Genomic DNA, 12,168 nt, shown 5'->3' with positions numbered 1-12,168 from the left:
GCTGAATTCCCAAGATTCCTAAAATCACATATACGTTTGGAAAAAAACAGTCGTTTTCTCTGCTGGTTTATGAGTTTTATTCACTCCTGGGAATATTCTGGAGCATCTTCCTAATTAAAACCAAGCTAATGCTACTCAAAAGATGCTTTACATTTGTTTTTCTTAATTTAATTTTTTTACAGGGTTTGCGTGCTTAATCATAATTTGCAAAGTTCACTTTGTACTCTCAGCACTTCTCATGACTGAGTCCTAACACAGCATACTAACACCCAGGGAGATGCTATGGTTTTGTTTTTTGGGTTTTTTTTAATGGAGGAATTTATCCTCAGTGTGATCAACTCACATAACAGACAATCTGAAGCAAGAGCCTGGAGCCAGCTGCAAGCTATGGTACCAACTTTTGGATCCCACAGGTACCTTCAGTAACACAGATCCAACAGTAAAACAGTAGTATCCAACAGGTCTGTCTCTCCATTTCTTGTTTTTTTTCCCTCCATCTTCTGTTTTGTGTGGGATGGCAGTGGTCAAAGCACTGCATTCCCCAGCAGAGAGCCCGACTGTAAAGATAAGCTTCTCATGAGAGATGGTTCAGTGGTCGGAACGCTGAGGCAGCTCCATTCTGTGCTGAATACTGTTTGGTGGTTGGTATTCCACACCTTAGGATCTTTGTTGTTTGGAAGTGAGCTGGCGAGGCAGTGTTCCAGGCTGGCTTTATATCTGCTAAGTAGCCGAAGCGAGTGGGATCCAGGCCTGCCTTGGCTCCTCGTTGGTCAAAATGGACATAATGCTGCTGTGCTCCTTTACTAGGAGACTGCAAAATCTGTACATTAAAGATAATGAGGTTTGACCGTGAGAGGGAATCATGAATTCCTGAGTTAGGCTTCTAAAGATGTAATGCTTTGAAGTGGTAAGAAAACACATTTCCAGCCTGCATCCTGGGAGGGGAAGGGGAGCCAGCCTGTAAACAGCAACGGCTCAGGTAACTCCTACAGCCCTTTAATTAACACTTCCAGTCTCTAAAGCCCAGCTTTGGTGGCTGTTTAACTAGTCCGGAGGGATCGACATTCTAACTGTTGAACCGTAGGGATTTGCTTGAAAAACAGTCACAATAGCAGGAAAACCCATCTGAGAGCAGTGGCACAGTGTCATATCAATATCATCACGGATTCAGCTGTACGCTGCGTCAATTGACAAGCTTGCTAATGCAGAGTGCAAGATTAATTGGCTTTGGTCAGCCTTTGCTTCACTATCTGAATATCATTATCAAGAATGTAAATGATTATGCAATGCAGAAAATGCCACAATAGTCTCAGTGTCTCCTTTTATACTTGTCTCTTTTTAAACGGGGCTTTATCTAAATGCAAATGTGATTTCAGCCTTCTGATTAGGACATTATACAGTCATCCATTCCAGAAAAGCACAATTAGTGGATTATTTTATTTCTGACTCAACAGTTCTTGGTTTAGATAGTTTGTTTGTTGTGCTATACATGATATTTAAGTTATCAGAAGGAGATTTACATTATTAGTCAGGATTATAGCCAGATTTTGTGAGGTCAAGGATTTTTTTCTTGGCAGATAAAAATGGTAACATTTGTGGGATTCGAGGGGGGGTGTTTTTAGAACAAAAGGCGATAGTGAAGATTCTTACTATGCTTCATTGTCCTTTTTGTGCAAAGCAAGGGGCAAGTTATCAGTAGTAACTATGCGGATTCTCCAGAGTTGTGGTGTATACAAGTGCAGAATTTAGCCTTATCTGTTTCCAGGATCTATTCACTGTTGAGTTTTACTCATACAGTGCCCCAGTGTCTTTGAACTTAGCAAGGGGTTAGGTCATAAGATTATTTCTCATTAAACAGCCATTTTACCAAAATAGCCATCAAGTTTTTTCCATGTGCTATGCTAGATTTCCAGTGAAGCTTTCACTGGAAATGATATTGCAGACACTGAAGTTACATGCACAGAAAAACACAGGTCTTTGGTGATAAACTTCCCTGTGAAGCTTACCCTTGTCACTAAATTTGTAGCTTTCTTGCAGCTATGAATCTGTGTCAGAACTCAGGAAATTTTTTTTTTTTTTCTTTCAGTATGGGAACCTCGTACACTATATGTTTGATAACTAGACCTGGTGGAAACTTCAGTCTTCGAATCTATTAGAAAGTCCAGTACTTGTGGGAAGGTAAAGGACTTTTTCTTTCTGAAATTCATCAGTGTAAATGTATTTGTCACATGATTTGGATTCAACAGCTCATCATTTTTCCTATGAAAAATTACTGCAGTGGAAAATTCCTAATTATCTGTAGTGAAACAACATTTTCAATTCCATTGATCAGTTTAGTCCTTCCATGTTGATATGACTCTGGCTTCTTGCTCTCTCCCACAGCTTAGTTTCTTTATGCCAAAGCAAGCTGCCCTATACATTCCCAGCACATGAGGGATCTTTGCTTTTGTGACAGGAAATCTATTGCACCACTTATGTCACTGTGCTCTAATTAAACCTATGATGAGTTTACACATCAAAGCCTCGAAATAACTCAACAAATTGACTCTTGTCCCAACGCGTATTTTGGGATCTGTATTGAACTGGGCTGTTTCACTGGATTGAGTGGGAAGAGGTGAAATACGGGGTCAGGTTCTTGGGGTCAGTGGAACTACACCAGTTCTTACTAACTAAACATCTAGCCCAAAAATCCGGTGTGTAAAGTTAAGTTTAGGTTCAGATCAACTTGAATCCAACAGCATATTCTGGATTTCTGTACTGGATGTAACTTTTACGGGTATTTTTCAGTAGGGAGTTAGTGTGCTCAGTATTTGTTCTGAGTACTGGTTGCAGTGAATCTGTATACGCTAATACTTGGGGAAAGGGCTTTGCTTGTTGAAAGTGATTTTGAGTAAAGTCACAAATGAACTGCACAGAACCTATTTCAGATGTAAGGAAAGATGTCAGTATAGATAAGCAGGAAAGGGATCCTGACATGTTCCTCAAAGGTTTATGCCTATTAAGCTTATTATATGTCTTAGAATTAGTTTTGATAATTTACATCTTCAGCTCACGCGATAGTAACCCTGTTAAGTACTTCCTTAAGACAGTCATCTTTTTTTTCCCTTGGAGGCTAGAAAAGCTTTTTCTTCTGAAGTGTCATCAGAGCCTTTCTTAGAGGCTTCCATAACACCCATCATCAGCCGTGACTCACGATGTTTCTGCAGGTCCTTAAAAAACCAGTGTGATAAAACCTGCCTGTTGCTCTCGGGGGAACAGGTGGCGAGCTGCATTGTGTGCTCTATTAGGCTACACAAAAACAGGCTCGTACCGCTGTCACCTCCTCCCCATCCCCATCCCACCTGTTTGGCTCATCTGCCTTGTTCCGCCTCATCTTATGACTTGTCATTGGTCTGCCATGTAAGCGCTTTGTGGCAGAAGCCTTGTCGCTAGCTGTGTATGTAGATATAGGACCTACCATGCCAGAGCCCCCGTCCCTGGCTGAAGAGCGTGGGCGCAGGGCCAGTACAGACAGTGCTAATATCACACGTTTCCTATAGATGAACTCTGCCACAGGAACAGCTCCCTCTCGTTGTACGAGATATTACTTTTGACAGAAGATAGATCCAAAAAATCAATACTTCATAGATTTCACCCAGTCTTTCAGTAATGAACAGGAAAGAACCCATCCCATGCGGTGCTCAGAATGACTTTGTACTGTGGGTTTGTGCCACTGTAAAGCAATGTTGCAGAGGCCTATCGCTCAAGAATAAGACATTCTGTGGCTTTGTCATAGAATTCTTTATTCTTCTTCACATAGAAGAATCGTACTTTTTGTGTCTAAAATATTACCGATTTTCAGTGACCTCTTGTGCTACTGCAGATCAGCATAGCTCTTGTTACTGCTATAGCGCTATGCTCATCCATATCTACTTAGTTACAGACTGAGATGGAATTTTGTTTTACTGAAAATACAGGTTACAACAGTACATATCCCATTATGATGGGCATTTTACAGGTACAGCGGGAGGGGATTTCTCCCCACGGCAAGAAGAGCTACTCTATGCAAACATCCAGCCCAGGCATGCGATAGTTGCAGTGTTATGTTCTGAAATAAATTTGACAGAAGGACTTAAATTACTTAAGAAAAAGGAAAAAAAAATCCAAATGATGAGTAAGTATCATAACGGGTGTTAAAATAATGCCATACACCTACCTCATTATTCAGTTACTTATTTATTATTTTTATTCTTAAGAGTAATGATGTAAAAGTGCTTTTTTCCAAATGTTAATTTAGTTCTCTGCAGATGGTAACCATCTGTTAAATGACAAGCCATTTACAGTATTTGATTAGCCCTTTATATAGCTTGGATGAACTTACTGTTACAATATGTAAGTATAGTTATGGAGGTGAAACTTGTTAGATTTGTTCTTTTCCTGGTGCTGTTACCAAAAAAAGAGAAGGAACATTTCAAAACTATCAATATTTTTGCCTGTCTTCTCCTGTATTTATACATGTTCTTTCAAGTTAAAGCCTGACGTTCACAGGCCATTTCTCAAGATACTCCTGAGAGAATGCCAATAGTAGGCAATATTGTTAAATTCTAGCACCACTTGTAGCAATTACAAGCGTTCTCATTCTGCAGTGTCATCGTGGAGATAGACTCTTACAGATGCTCAAGGAAAGCCCTGGAAGCTTGAATGGATCTAGGAATCATGGCTTGTCACGAGAAAACTTTCTCAGGGCTGCAATACCCATTTGTATGCTAATAGCAGCTTAAACTGTGGGTCTTTTTTAAAAACTAGAAAAAATTGAATATTGCAATACACCTTAATATTGCCATCATAAAGTGATCTTCCTGCATGAGCTCCACACATTTGTATTTTAATACCTTGATCAATGACAGCTAACTGCCATCTGTCCATAAACGAAGCATGTTCTGATTCATTTCATGTTGTGTTTTCTTCTGAAGTTTCTTCAGGTTAGGCTGCTAAACTTTAATTTGCTGAGCCTGTTTGCGTTGTTGTAAAATTACACTTTTATTTCTGCGTTTTTAGTAAAATTAGTTAGGTACTTTGATTTGTGTGTTTTTTATTTTCAACAGCTAAAAAGCTTGATAATGGCCCCACTACCGAATGCTGAATTAGTTCAGAACTCGTTGCAGTTGTATCGTTACCTGCTTCGATGCTGTAAACAACTTCCTGAAGAGAATATTCGTCAGCATTACAGACATGCGGTCAGGCAGGTGAGAAACAGATTCCTTTTCTCTTGGGGGAATTCAGTGTTGTGGGATTTTTTTGTTTTTCTCCTCCTACAGTTTGGACCAACTTTTTATAACTCCTAGCACTTAAAAAATTATTTTTCTGCAAGCTTTGAAATATTAGTGGATTTGAAGGATTACCCTTGGGAGTATGTGAAGGAGAATTTATTTTTATTTGCTTTGAATCTGAAACCTTCTATTTCCTTGGCTTTCATCTCTAATTCTTGTGTTAGTCAAGAGAATGAACAATCATTCCTTGCTGAACTAAACACATCTTTGATGGTGACTTATTAGTTCCTTGTTGGTCATTTTTTAACATGTATATCCTGCTCCAACCGCCCCAGCTGGGTAAGTCTCATATAATTGTTCATATGGAAGTAATTAATCTTTTTTTATCATACCTGTTGTCCTGTGTCTTTCTAGTTTTAACATAACAGATTATTTCAATTGTTGTCCTGAATTGAAGTTCTCTAGTGTGCTTTGCTGGTGATGCATGAAAGGAGTGAAATACTTAATATGAAATTACATTTGACAAGACTTGTTACGGAAATAACACAGCCAGGTGCCACAATACATGTTTTTACCTTTTCAGATCAACAGTTTGTTTACATCAAATATTTTCTTTGAGATTTGGAAATGATCCTTATTTTGACAACTGTGTAAGTTGGCTGGTCAGTGTAACACTTTGATTAAATGTTGCAGAGTTTCAGAGTTCATGCAGATGAAGACAATCCTGAGCGAATCCAGCAGATTATTAAGAGAGCCATTGAAGATGCCGACTGGGTCATGAATAAAGTGAGTGCATCAGATTGTCTTACGTTTACCCAGCGGATATGCCTTTTTACTGTCACACCACTGAAAGATACCACTCAATCTGATTTCTTAAATAAAAGAATGAAGATTGTTTACTGTTAGACAACTGAGAATCATCTGGACTTCCTTGGATTTAAAAAATCTGGTTGGGGAGCATGATATGTTAGCGTGGATTTCTTAGAATATAATGAAACAAGTCAAAAGTTCAGCTTGCTCTAAATATCTGTGATTTAATTTACTAAATGACTTAAGTCCTTCACTCTGCCAGCCCATGAAATCCAAATGAGAATTGTTACAGGAGCAAGCACAGATTAGTCATTGATTATAAAATTACAGCAGTAGCCAAATCCCAGCAGTTACAGCCTAGTAAATAACTGTCTGTACCTGAATCTGATTTTATTCTCCCTACAATTATGAAAAGCCTCATTCTGATTCTGCTACAGAGATTGTAAGTCTGCTTCAGTGGAAAACTGGTAATTGAACTGTGTGAGAGGAGGGTTGGATTCACAGTGCCTGACAAGAAGCATTATTTTATACTGTAGAGGGAAAGCCTCTCAAATTTCAATCTAACTTAAAGGAAACAATTTTATGTCGATCATGAAGCGGGTTGTAAATTCTTGTCATTAGGAACTGTTACTTTTAGTTCTGTGCTCTTTCCCACAAATAATTATTTTTCTTCTTTCTTTTTTCTTTTTTTAGTATAAAAAACAGAAGTAGAAGAGCAATGGTGAATACAGGAATGTCATTGGTAAACATCTGTAGAGGACTTGCAACCAAGCAAGTTATTGCCTGGAGTTTTCTCTTAGATAATACAATAATTCATATCTCATTGGGATATCATGAAGCTAAATTAATATTTCTGAAGCTATTTGAGTCTATAGATTAAAAGGCACAGTCTAGGTTCAAAATATTAGCTTATATGATCACAAAGAAGCAGAGGTGTGACCAGAGCACTGGGCTGGTGTTAATCTAGTAGCAGACACAAAAGCACAGGCTGCTCAGTGGAGAGCATACCCACAAGAACTTCAAGCGCATCTGCAACTTGAACCACACTATTTTCCCCTTGCCTGTCTGTGCTGCGGGCATATCTTCATCCTGCTCTGTAGGCATGCACTTGAACTGATTCTTACTTAAAGATATGTGCCTGTTGCCCCAATCTCTAAACTCTCACGGAAACGGACACCTTTCAGGCAGGCTGTGTGCACTGACCGGTACAGTCACCGACGTGTGTGATGTTATACAGACGACAAGGCCTTCGCAACTTCTTGCAACATATAATAAATGTCCTTCAAAAGTGGGAGTCCATGTCCTTTTTAAAAAGACTATCTTTTCACTACCCTAATAGTTTTTCGTCAGGGGAAACTGATTAGAAGTACTAGCTATGTTAACTAAAACTAATTTCGGGGTGAAAGTTTCCTTTTGAAGCATGACCTTTGCTTGTAGCTGTACTTGGAGCTGTCTCCCTGCAGGTGGCAGTGCGGGCTGCGCTGCCTGCCTGAGTCCTCAGTGTTTGGGGGCTGGGTTTGTTCTCACTCTGTCCAAACTGCTGAAATTCCTCGCCTGATAAAACAGAACTCAAGTGCTAAGGCAGATCTCTTAGGCTGGAGATTTTTTTTTCATGAAGCCATGAAAGAAACAAAAAAATCCTAGCTCAAAGTAGTCAAGAAGAATTTGGCAAGTGCTATACAAGAAATGTGGGCTGTAAATGGACATTTACACCATAAAGTATTGTATGAAAAGATTTCCTTTGTCTCTGCTAACCCTAAATCCTCCTCTTCAGGAGTTCCTGCCCTCTGTTATTCTCTCCTCTGCCATTGCCACTGTTGTTCCTGTTATCTAATCCTACATCTCTCACATCAATTTATACACCTTCAATTTTTGTTCTTGTTCTACATATTCCTTAATTCTGTTCTCACTCATCTTATCTTTCTGCCCTACTTCCTTCTCTTCCTTAAATCCTTTTCTGACAGGTGCATCAGAAAATACTCAGGTATTATGCTGGGGCCATCCTTCTGCTTAATTTCAGATAATAAAGCATGAAGGTAACAGTTTATCAGCAAAGTACGTGTAAGATTTTCTTCATGTGAGGAAAACCACTTGTCTTTCTACTTAAATACTTTTTTTTTGAAAGTAAAAAATGAAAAGTATTTAAACCATTCTGGTTTAAGCTTTCAAAATAATTTGATGCAAGGTAGAGCATAGAAAACTTTGACCTTGGCAGCTGACAAGGAATATCCACTATTAAACTGAACACTGTAATAAAAAAGCTTAAGTAGAGTTGATAAAAGTTATCTGAATGTGCTACTTTTAATCAAGAACAGCAAACAGATGACCCATGCTGTACTCCAATTCTGTTGTATATATTTGGCCTGTAGTATGGAGATGCACTGAGCTTTGAACCACTGCCACAGTGGAAATGATAAGACTTGGTAGGATTAGCAGCGTCTGGAAACACACTAATTTTCCTGAACTTCAAGTGTAGTGTGTTCAGGAACCCTCCATTGCTTTATTGTCTTGCTTGATGTAGGGATGTAATATTTTGTTCAATTACTAAATAGGATAATCGCATGTGTCTAAGTCATTCTTATGTGCCTGTTATTTAATTTATGGATAGTTCAAGAGGGAAAGCACGAAGGAGCTGGAAGGTGCAACCCTGACGTGTCTGCAGCTCCAAGTGTCTGAGGTGCCAGCTGAGATATGGGAACGTCAGGCCAACGGTGTGGTAGATGTAACTGATATGGTAGGACCAGGATCTGTGAATTTTAGTCTTTGGAAACTGATAGAGAATGCAGTTCTTAGTAGGGTGCAGGAGGGAAACATGGTTGCTGAGGCGGGAGACACTATGACTAAATATTTTGATGGTAGTGATTCAGTTGTAGGGCATGATGAGATGTCTGAGTATTTTTTTTAATACAAACATAATCTGGTTTTGAAAATAACAAACCTCTTAATAGAATGGAAATATAATGTGAAGATAACTTTGTTATGGAACAAATAATGTTCCTGGTAGTGGGGAGACACAAAAAATGCAAACAACTATTCACTTCCTTGTAATAGTGAAAGTAACCCCAGTGTCTAAGACAGTGGTGTTTCTCTGACGGGGCTGCAGAGTCACTCAGCTGCGTAGCTGAGGCTTTTATGTTTTCAAGACATTACACAAATTCTGTTTTTCAGCACCGTAACTTGAGAGCAAAGAGGTTGTCTTAACCTAGATGTAGATGAGAATCTGAACTCTGAAAACAGATTGAGGCAGAGCTTCAAGACTTTCAACCAAAATTATTATCCAGAATACTTCTACTCAGAAGTCATTTGATCCTGGAGTTGCCCTAATTTACCACACACTAACCTGTTCGACCTGAGAGTTTATACAGTAAGTTAAGTTCTCTTCATTAGTATCCAGAGTCACCTTTGTTTGAGCAACTCTCTGCCACCCCAGCCTTGCTGAAACTGAAGAACTGTTCTCTCTTCTGCCGATGTCTTCATTGGGTGTTAATGCCGCTGTGCTTATGATTAGCTGCCGGCGGCTCTACCAGGGCCCACTGCAGGAAAGACTTCCATTTTCCTGCTGCTCACGGGGGAACGCTTCGCTGGTCAGTCTCCTCCATGGTTCTCTGATGGCAGTTGCAAAGAAAATATCAGCACCAAGTAGACTGGTGCATCTGTGTTTCCATATTTGGCCACCCAGAATCTCTGAAAATAAAGATGATGGTGCAATTTAAGGGATAAGGGATAAAAGAGACTGTTGTATACTGTAATTAGTATTGCAAAATTTAAAAGAAAAGAGCTCACAGTGCTCATTAAGATGTTGACACAACAAAGGATAGTGTCAGTAAAAAGGGACAAGCCTACTTTATTCATAGGTTTTAGTTTCTTTTTTACTGAAATGAGGAACCCATTTCCATACTTGTATATCACACCAGTTCTTGTAAGCAGTGGGCTGTTTCTAGGTACATGCAATAACAGAAAGATTGAGGGCCCATCAGATGGTCATGTCAAAGCCCCAGTTTTTGGTGGGCCCGCTGATAAGCACTGCTATCGCAAGCATTCAGTTGCCAGCATCACTTTCGGTGTGGAATAGTATCAGCTGGCCTTTCATTAGCCTGAGGCTTTTTATTGTGTTTACACAAATGTAATAACTGCAGTCTGCAAACAAGAGTTTTGCAGCTGGTTACTGTAAGACCTTGGGTCAATGACTTCTCCTAAGTACTCCTACAACCAGAGGAGTGAAGTGGCAAGAACCGTTCAAAGGCTGTGTACCGACAACTCTGTCAGTTAAGCTTGAGAGAAATTTTCTAAGGGGACTTGTTATGCAAGACAAACATTACAACAAGGAAAAGACAGTTGGGAGACTTCTGTTTAATAGGTTGGGATCATGCTTTTAATTCTTGAAGTATGGTGAAACGAATTATTTAGATCACATTTGAGCTAAGGAAAATGAGAAAACAGTTCTTAGTCTGTAACCTGGAGCTAATGATTGATCAACATTTAGTCGAAGAACAGAACCAAATTTGGTGCTATGCTTTCTATATGTATATAACATTAGGAGCCTAAAGCTGAAATCGTGTGGAAGTAATCTGTACATTACAAATATGGAAGTGATGTGTTGAGAAGGACTGGAACAATGGCAATTTACGTGTGGGTTGGTTGATTTGTTTTGTTTCGTTTATAGGTTCTTGCTCTTAAGCCCACAGACAAATGTGAAATGGTCTGCTGTTGTTACCAGCCTTGGAGCCTCATGGTAGAAGGTTGCTGTGTAGTGAAAATATTTTCTTTTTTTTTTTTTTAATTTGTTGATACCAGGTTTTGTTATGGAAAATATTGTGAATTTGTGGTTTATCTGAAATATAAGATAGTATTTTGCACTTCACAGGGTTAAAGAGATGTATATATTTCTGATCACATTCTTATGTCAGAAGTGTTACTGATTTCAATTCACTCTTGCCACTGAAAGTCACTTGAGCCCTGTGCGTACTGAATAGAACACGTCCATCCCAAGCCAGGCTTTGCTTAGCACCGTTTGTCAGTAACTGAATATTCTTTAAATCATTCTTTAGCTTTAGCACTTTGTAAACTTCTTCACTTGGTTCATTATGTCACAGGCATTGCTTTTTGTTTAGAGACACGTGAGCTTAAGAATTTGATGCTGAGCAAAAGCATCTCTTCTGTGGTGTTTGGCTCATTTTCAAATGTCATAAGGAAGTGATCTTTACTGTGATACTGTAAAGAACAAGTATGCACACTGTTTTTGAGAGAAACAAATAATATTCACTGTGATCTTTTCTTAAGGGAAACAGTTTCTTATTTGTGAATACTTTTAACTTGGCATTATAACCTGTGCCTTAATATAAAGCTCTGATAAGACGCAGACTGAACAGGGAGCACAGCAGCTGCGAGTCTTGGGCATTCAATATCATAACATTTGTTCATTATGAGAGTCCTTGACCTTAAACTGTAAGAATGAGTCTTTACAGCTTTATGCTCCACAGCGTAGTGTCCCCCAGTGTCATCCCAAATAGCATATGTTTACTTGCAGCGTGTGAGTTGTCTCTGTGTCAAGAACTGCGTTCCAGAGCAAGTCAACAGCACAGGAAAACGGCTTGACACTGTGCTGCGCTGCCCGCTTGGTCAGTCGCTTCACTGCAGTCTTTCCTACTGTTCCGAGGGGGTGTATTTCTTCTTGAGCATGAGCCAGCTGGTGCATCTTTCAACTTTTGCATTATTTGATTAATTTATCTTATACTTCTGTCAAGCCAGGTTTTATGAAATAGTGTTAACTGACGTATGCACTAGTCATCAAGTACTCCTTTCAGCTTGTGATTAATCAGGGCAGTCACATTAACTTTTAAAAAAAACTGTTCTTTGAAGAATATTTTCTGTTTTCCTCATAATTGTGTTTGATATTTAACAGATTTTTTTAAAAAGTTTAGAAGCAGATGGAGGCATCTGTCACTTGCAGCTAAGAGCTTAACAATGTATTTATCATTGGTTGGAGAGGTCCCTGACACTGCACACTTAGGGCAGCAATCCTGCACGCTTTAAGCTAGTAGATTGTGAAGGTGACGGTTCTGGACGGTTCATTGTCCTTACCTATGAACTGAGAGGCCTAAGAAGTTAA

General features: G+C 39.2%; 1 protein-coding gene across 1 annotated transcript; it reads left to right on the top strand.

Moving 5' to 3' along the window:
* Positions 1–5,099: 5,099 nt before the first annotated feature.
* LYRM9 (LYR motif containing 9) lies at positions 5,100–6,770 on the top strand. Its single transcript, XM_010084795.1, has 3 exons — positions 5,100–5,225; positions 5,943–6,035; positions 6,753–6,770. Exons 1-3 carry the CDS (start codon positions 5,100–5,102, stop codon positions 6,768–6,770), a joined length of 237 nt encoding a protein of 78 aa, XP_010083097.1.
* Positions 6,771–12,168: the final 5,398 nt, after the last annotated feature.

The sequence above is a fragment of the Pterocles gutturalis genome, unplaced genomic scaffold, assembly GCF_000699245.1.
Source record: "Pterocles gutturalis isolate BGI_N339 unplaced genomic scaffold, ASM69924v1 scaffold13445, whole genome shotgun sequence".
Classification (NCBI taxonomy): domain Eukaryota; kingdom Metazoa; phylum Chordata; class Aves; order Pterocliformes; family Pteroclidae; genus Pterocles; species Pterocles gutturalis.
Note: the sequence above shows the minus strand (reverse complement) of the source record. Positions and strands in the feature narration are given on the sequence as shown.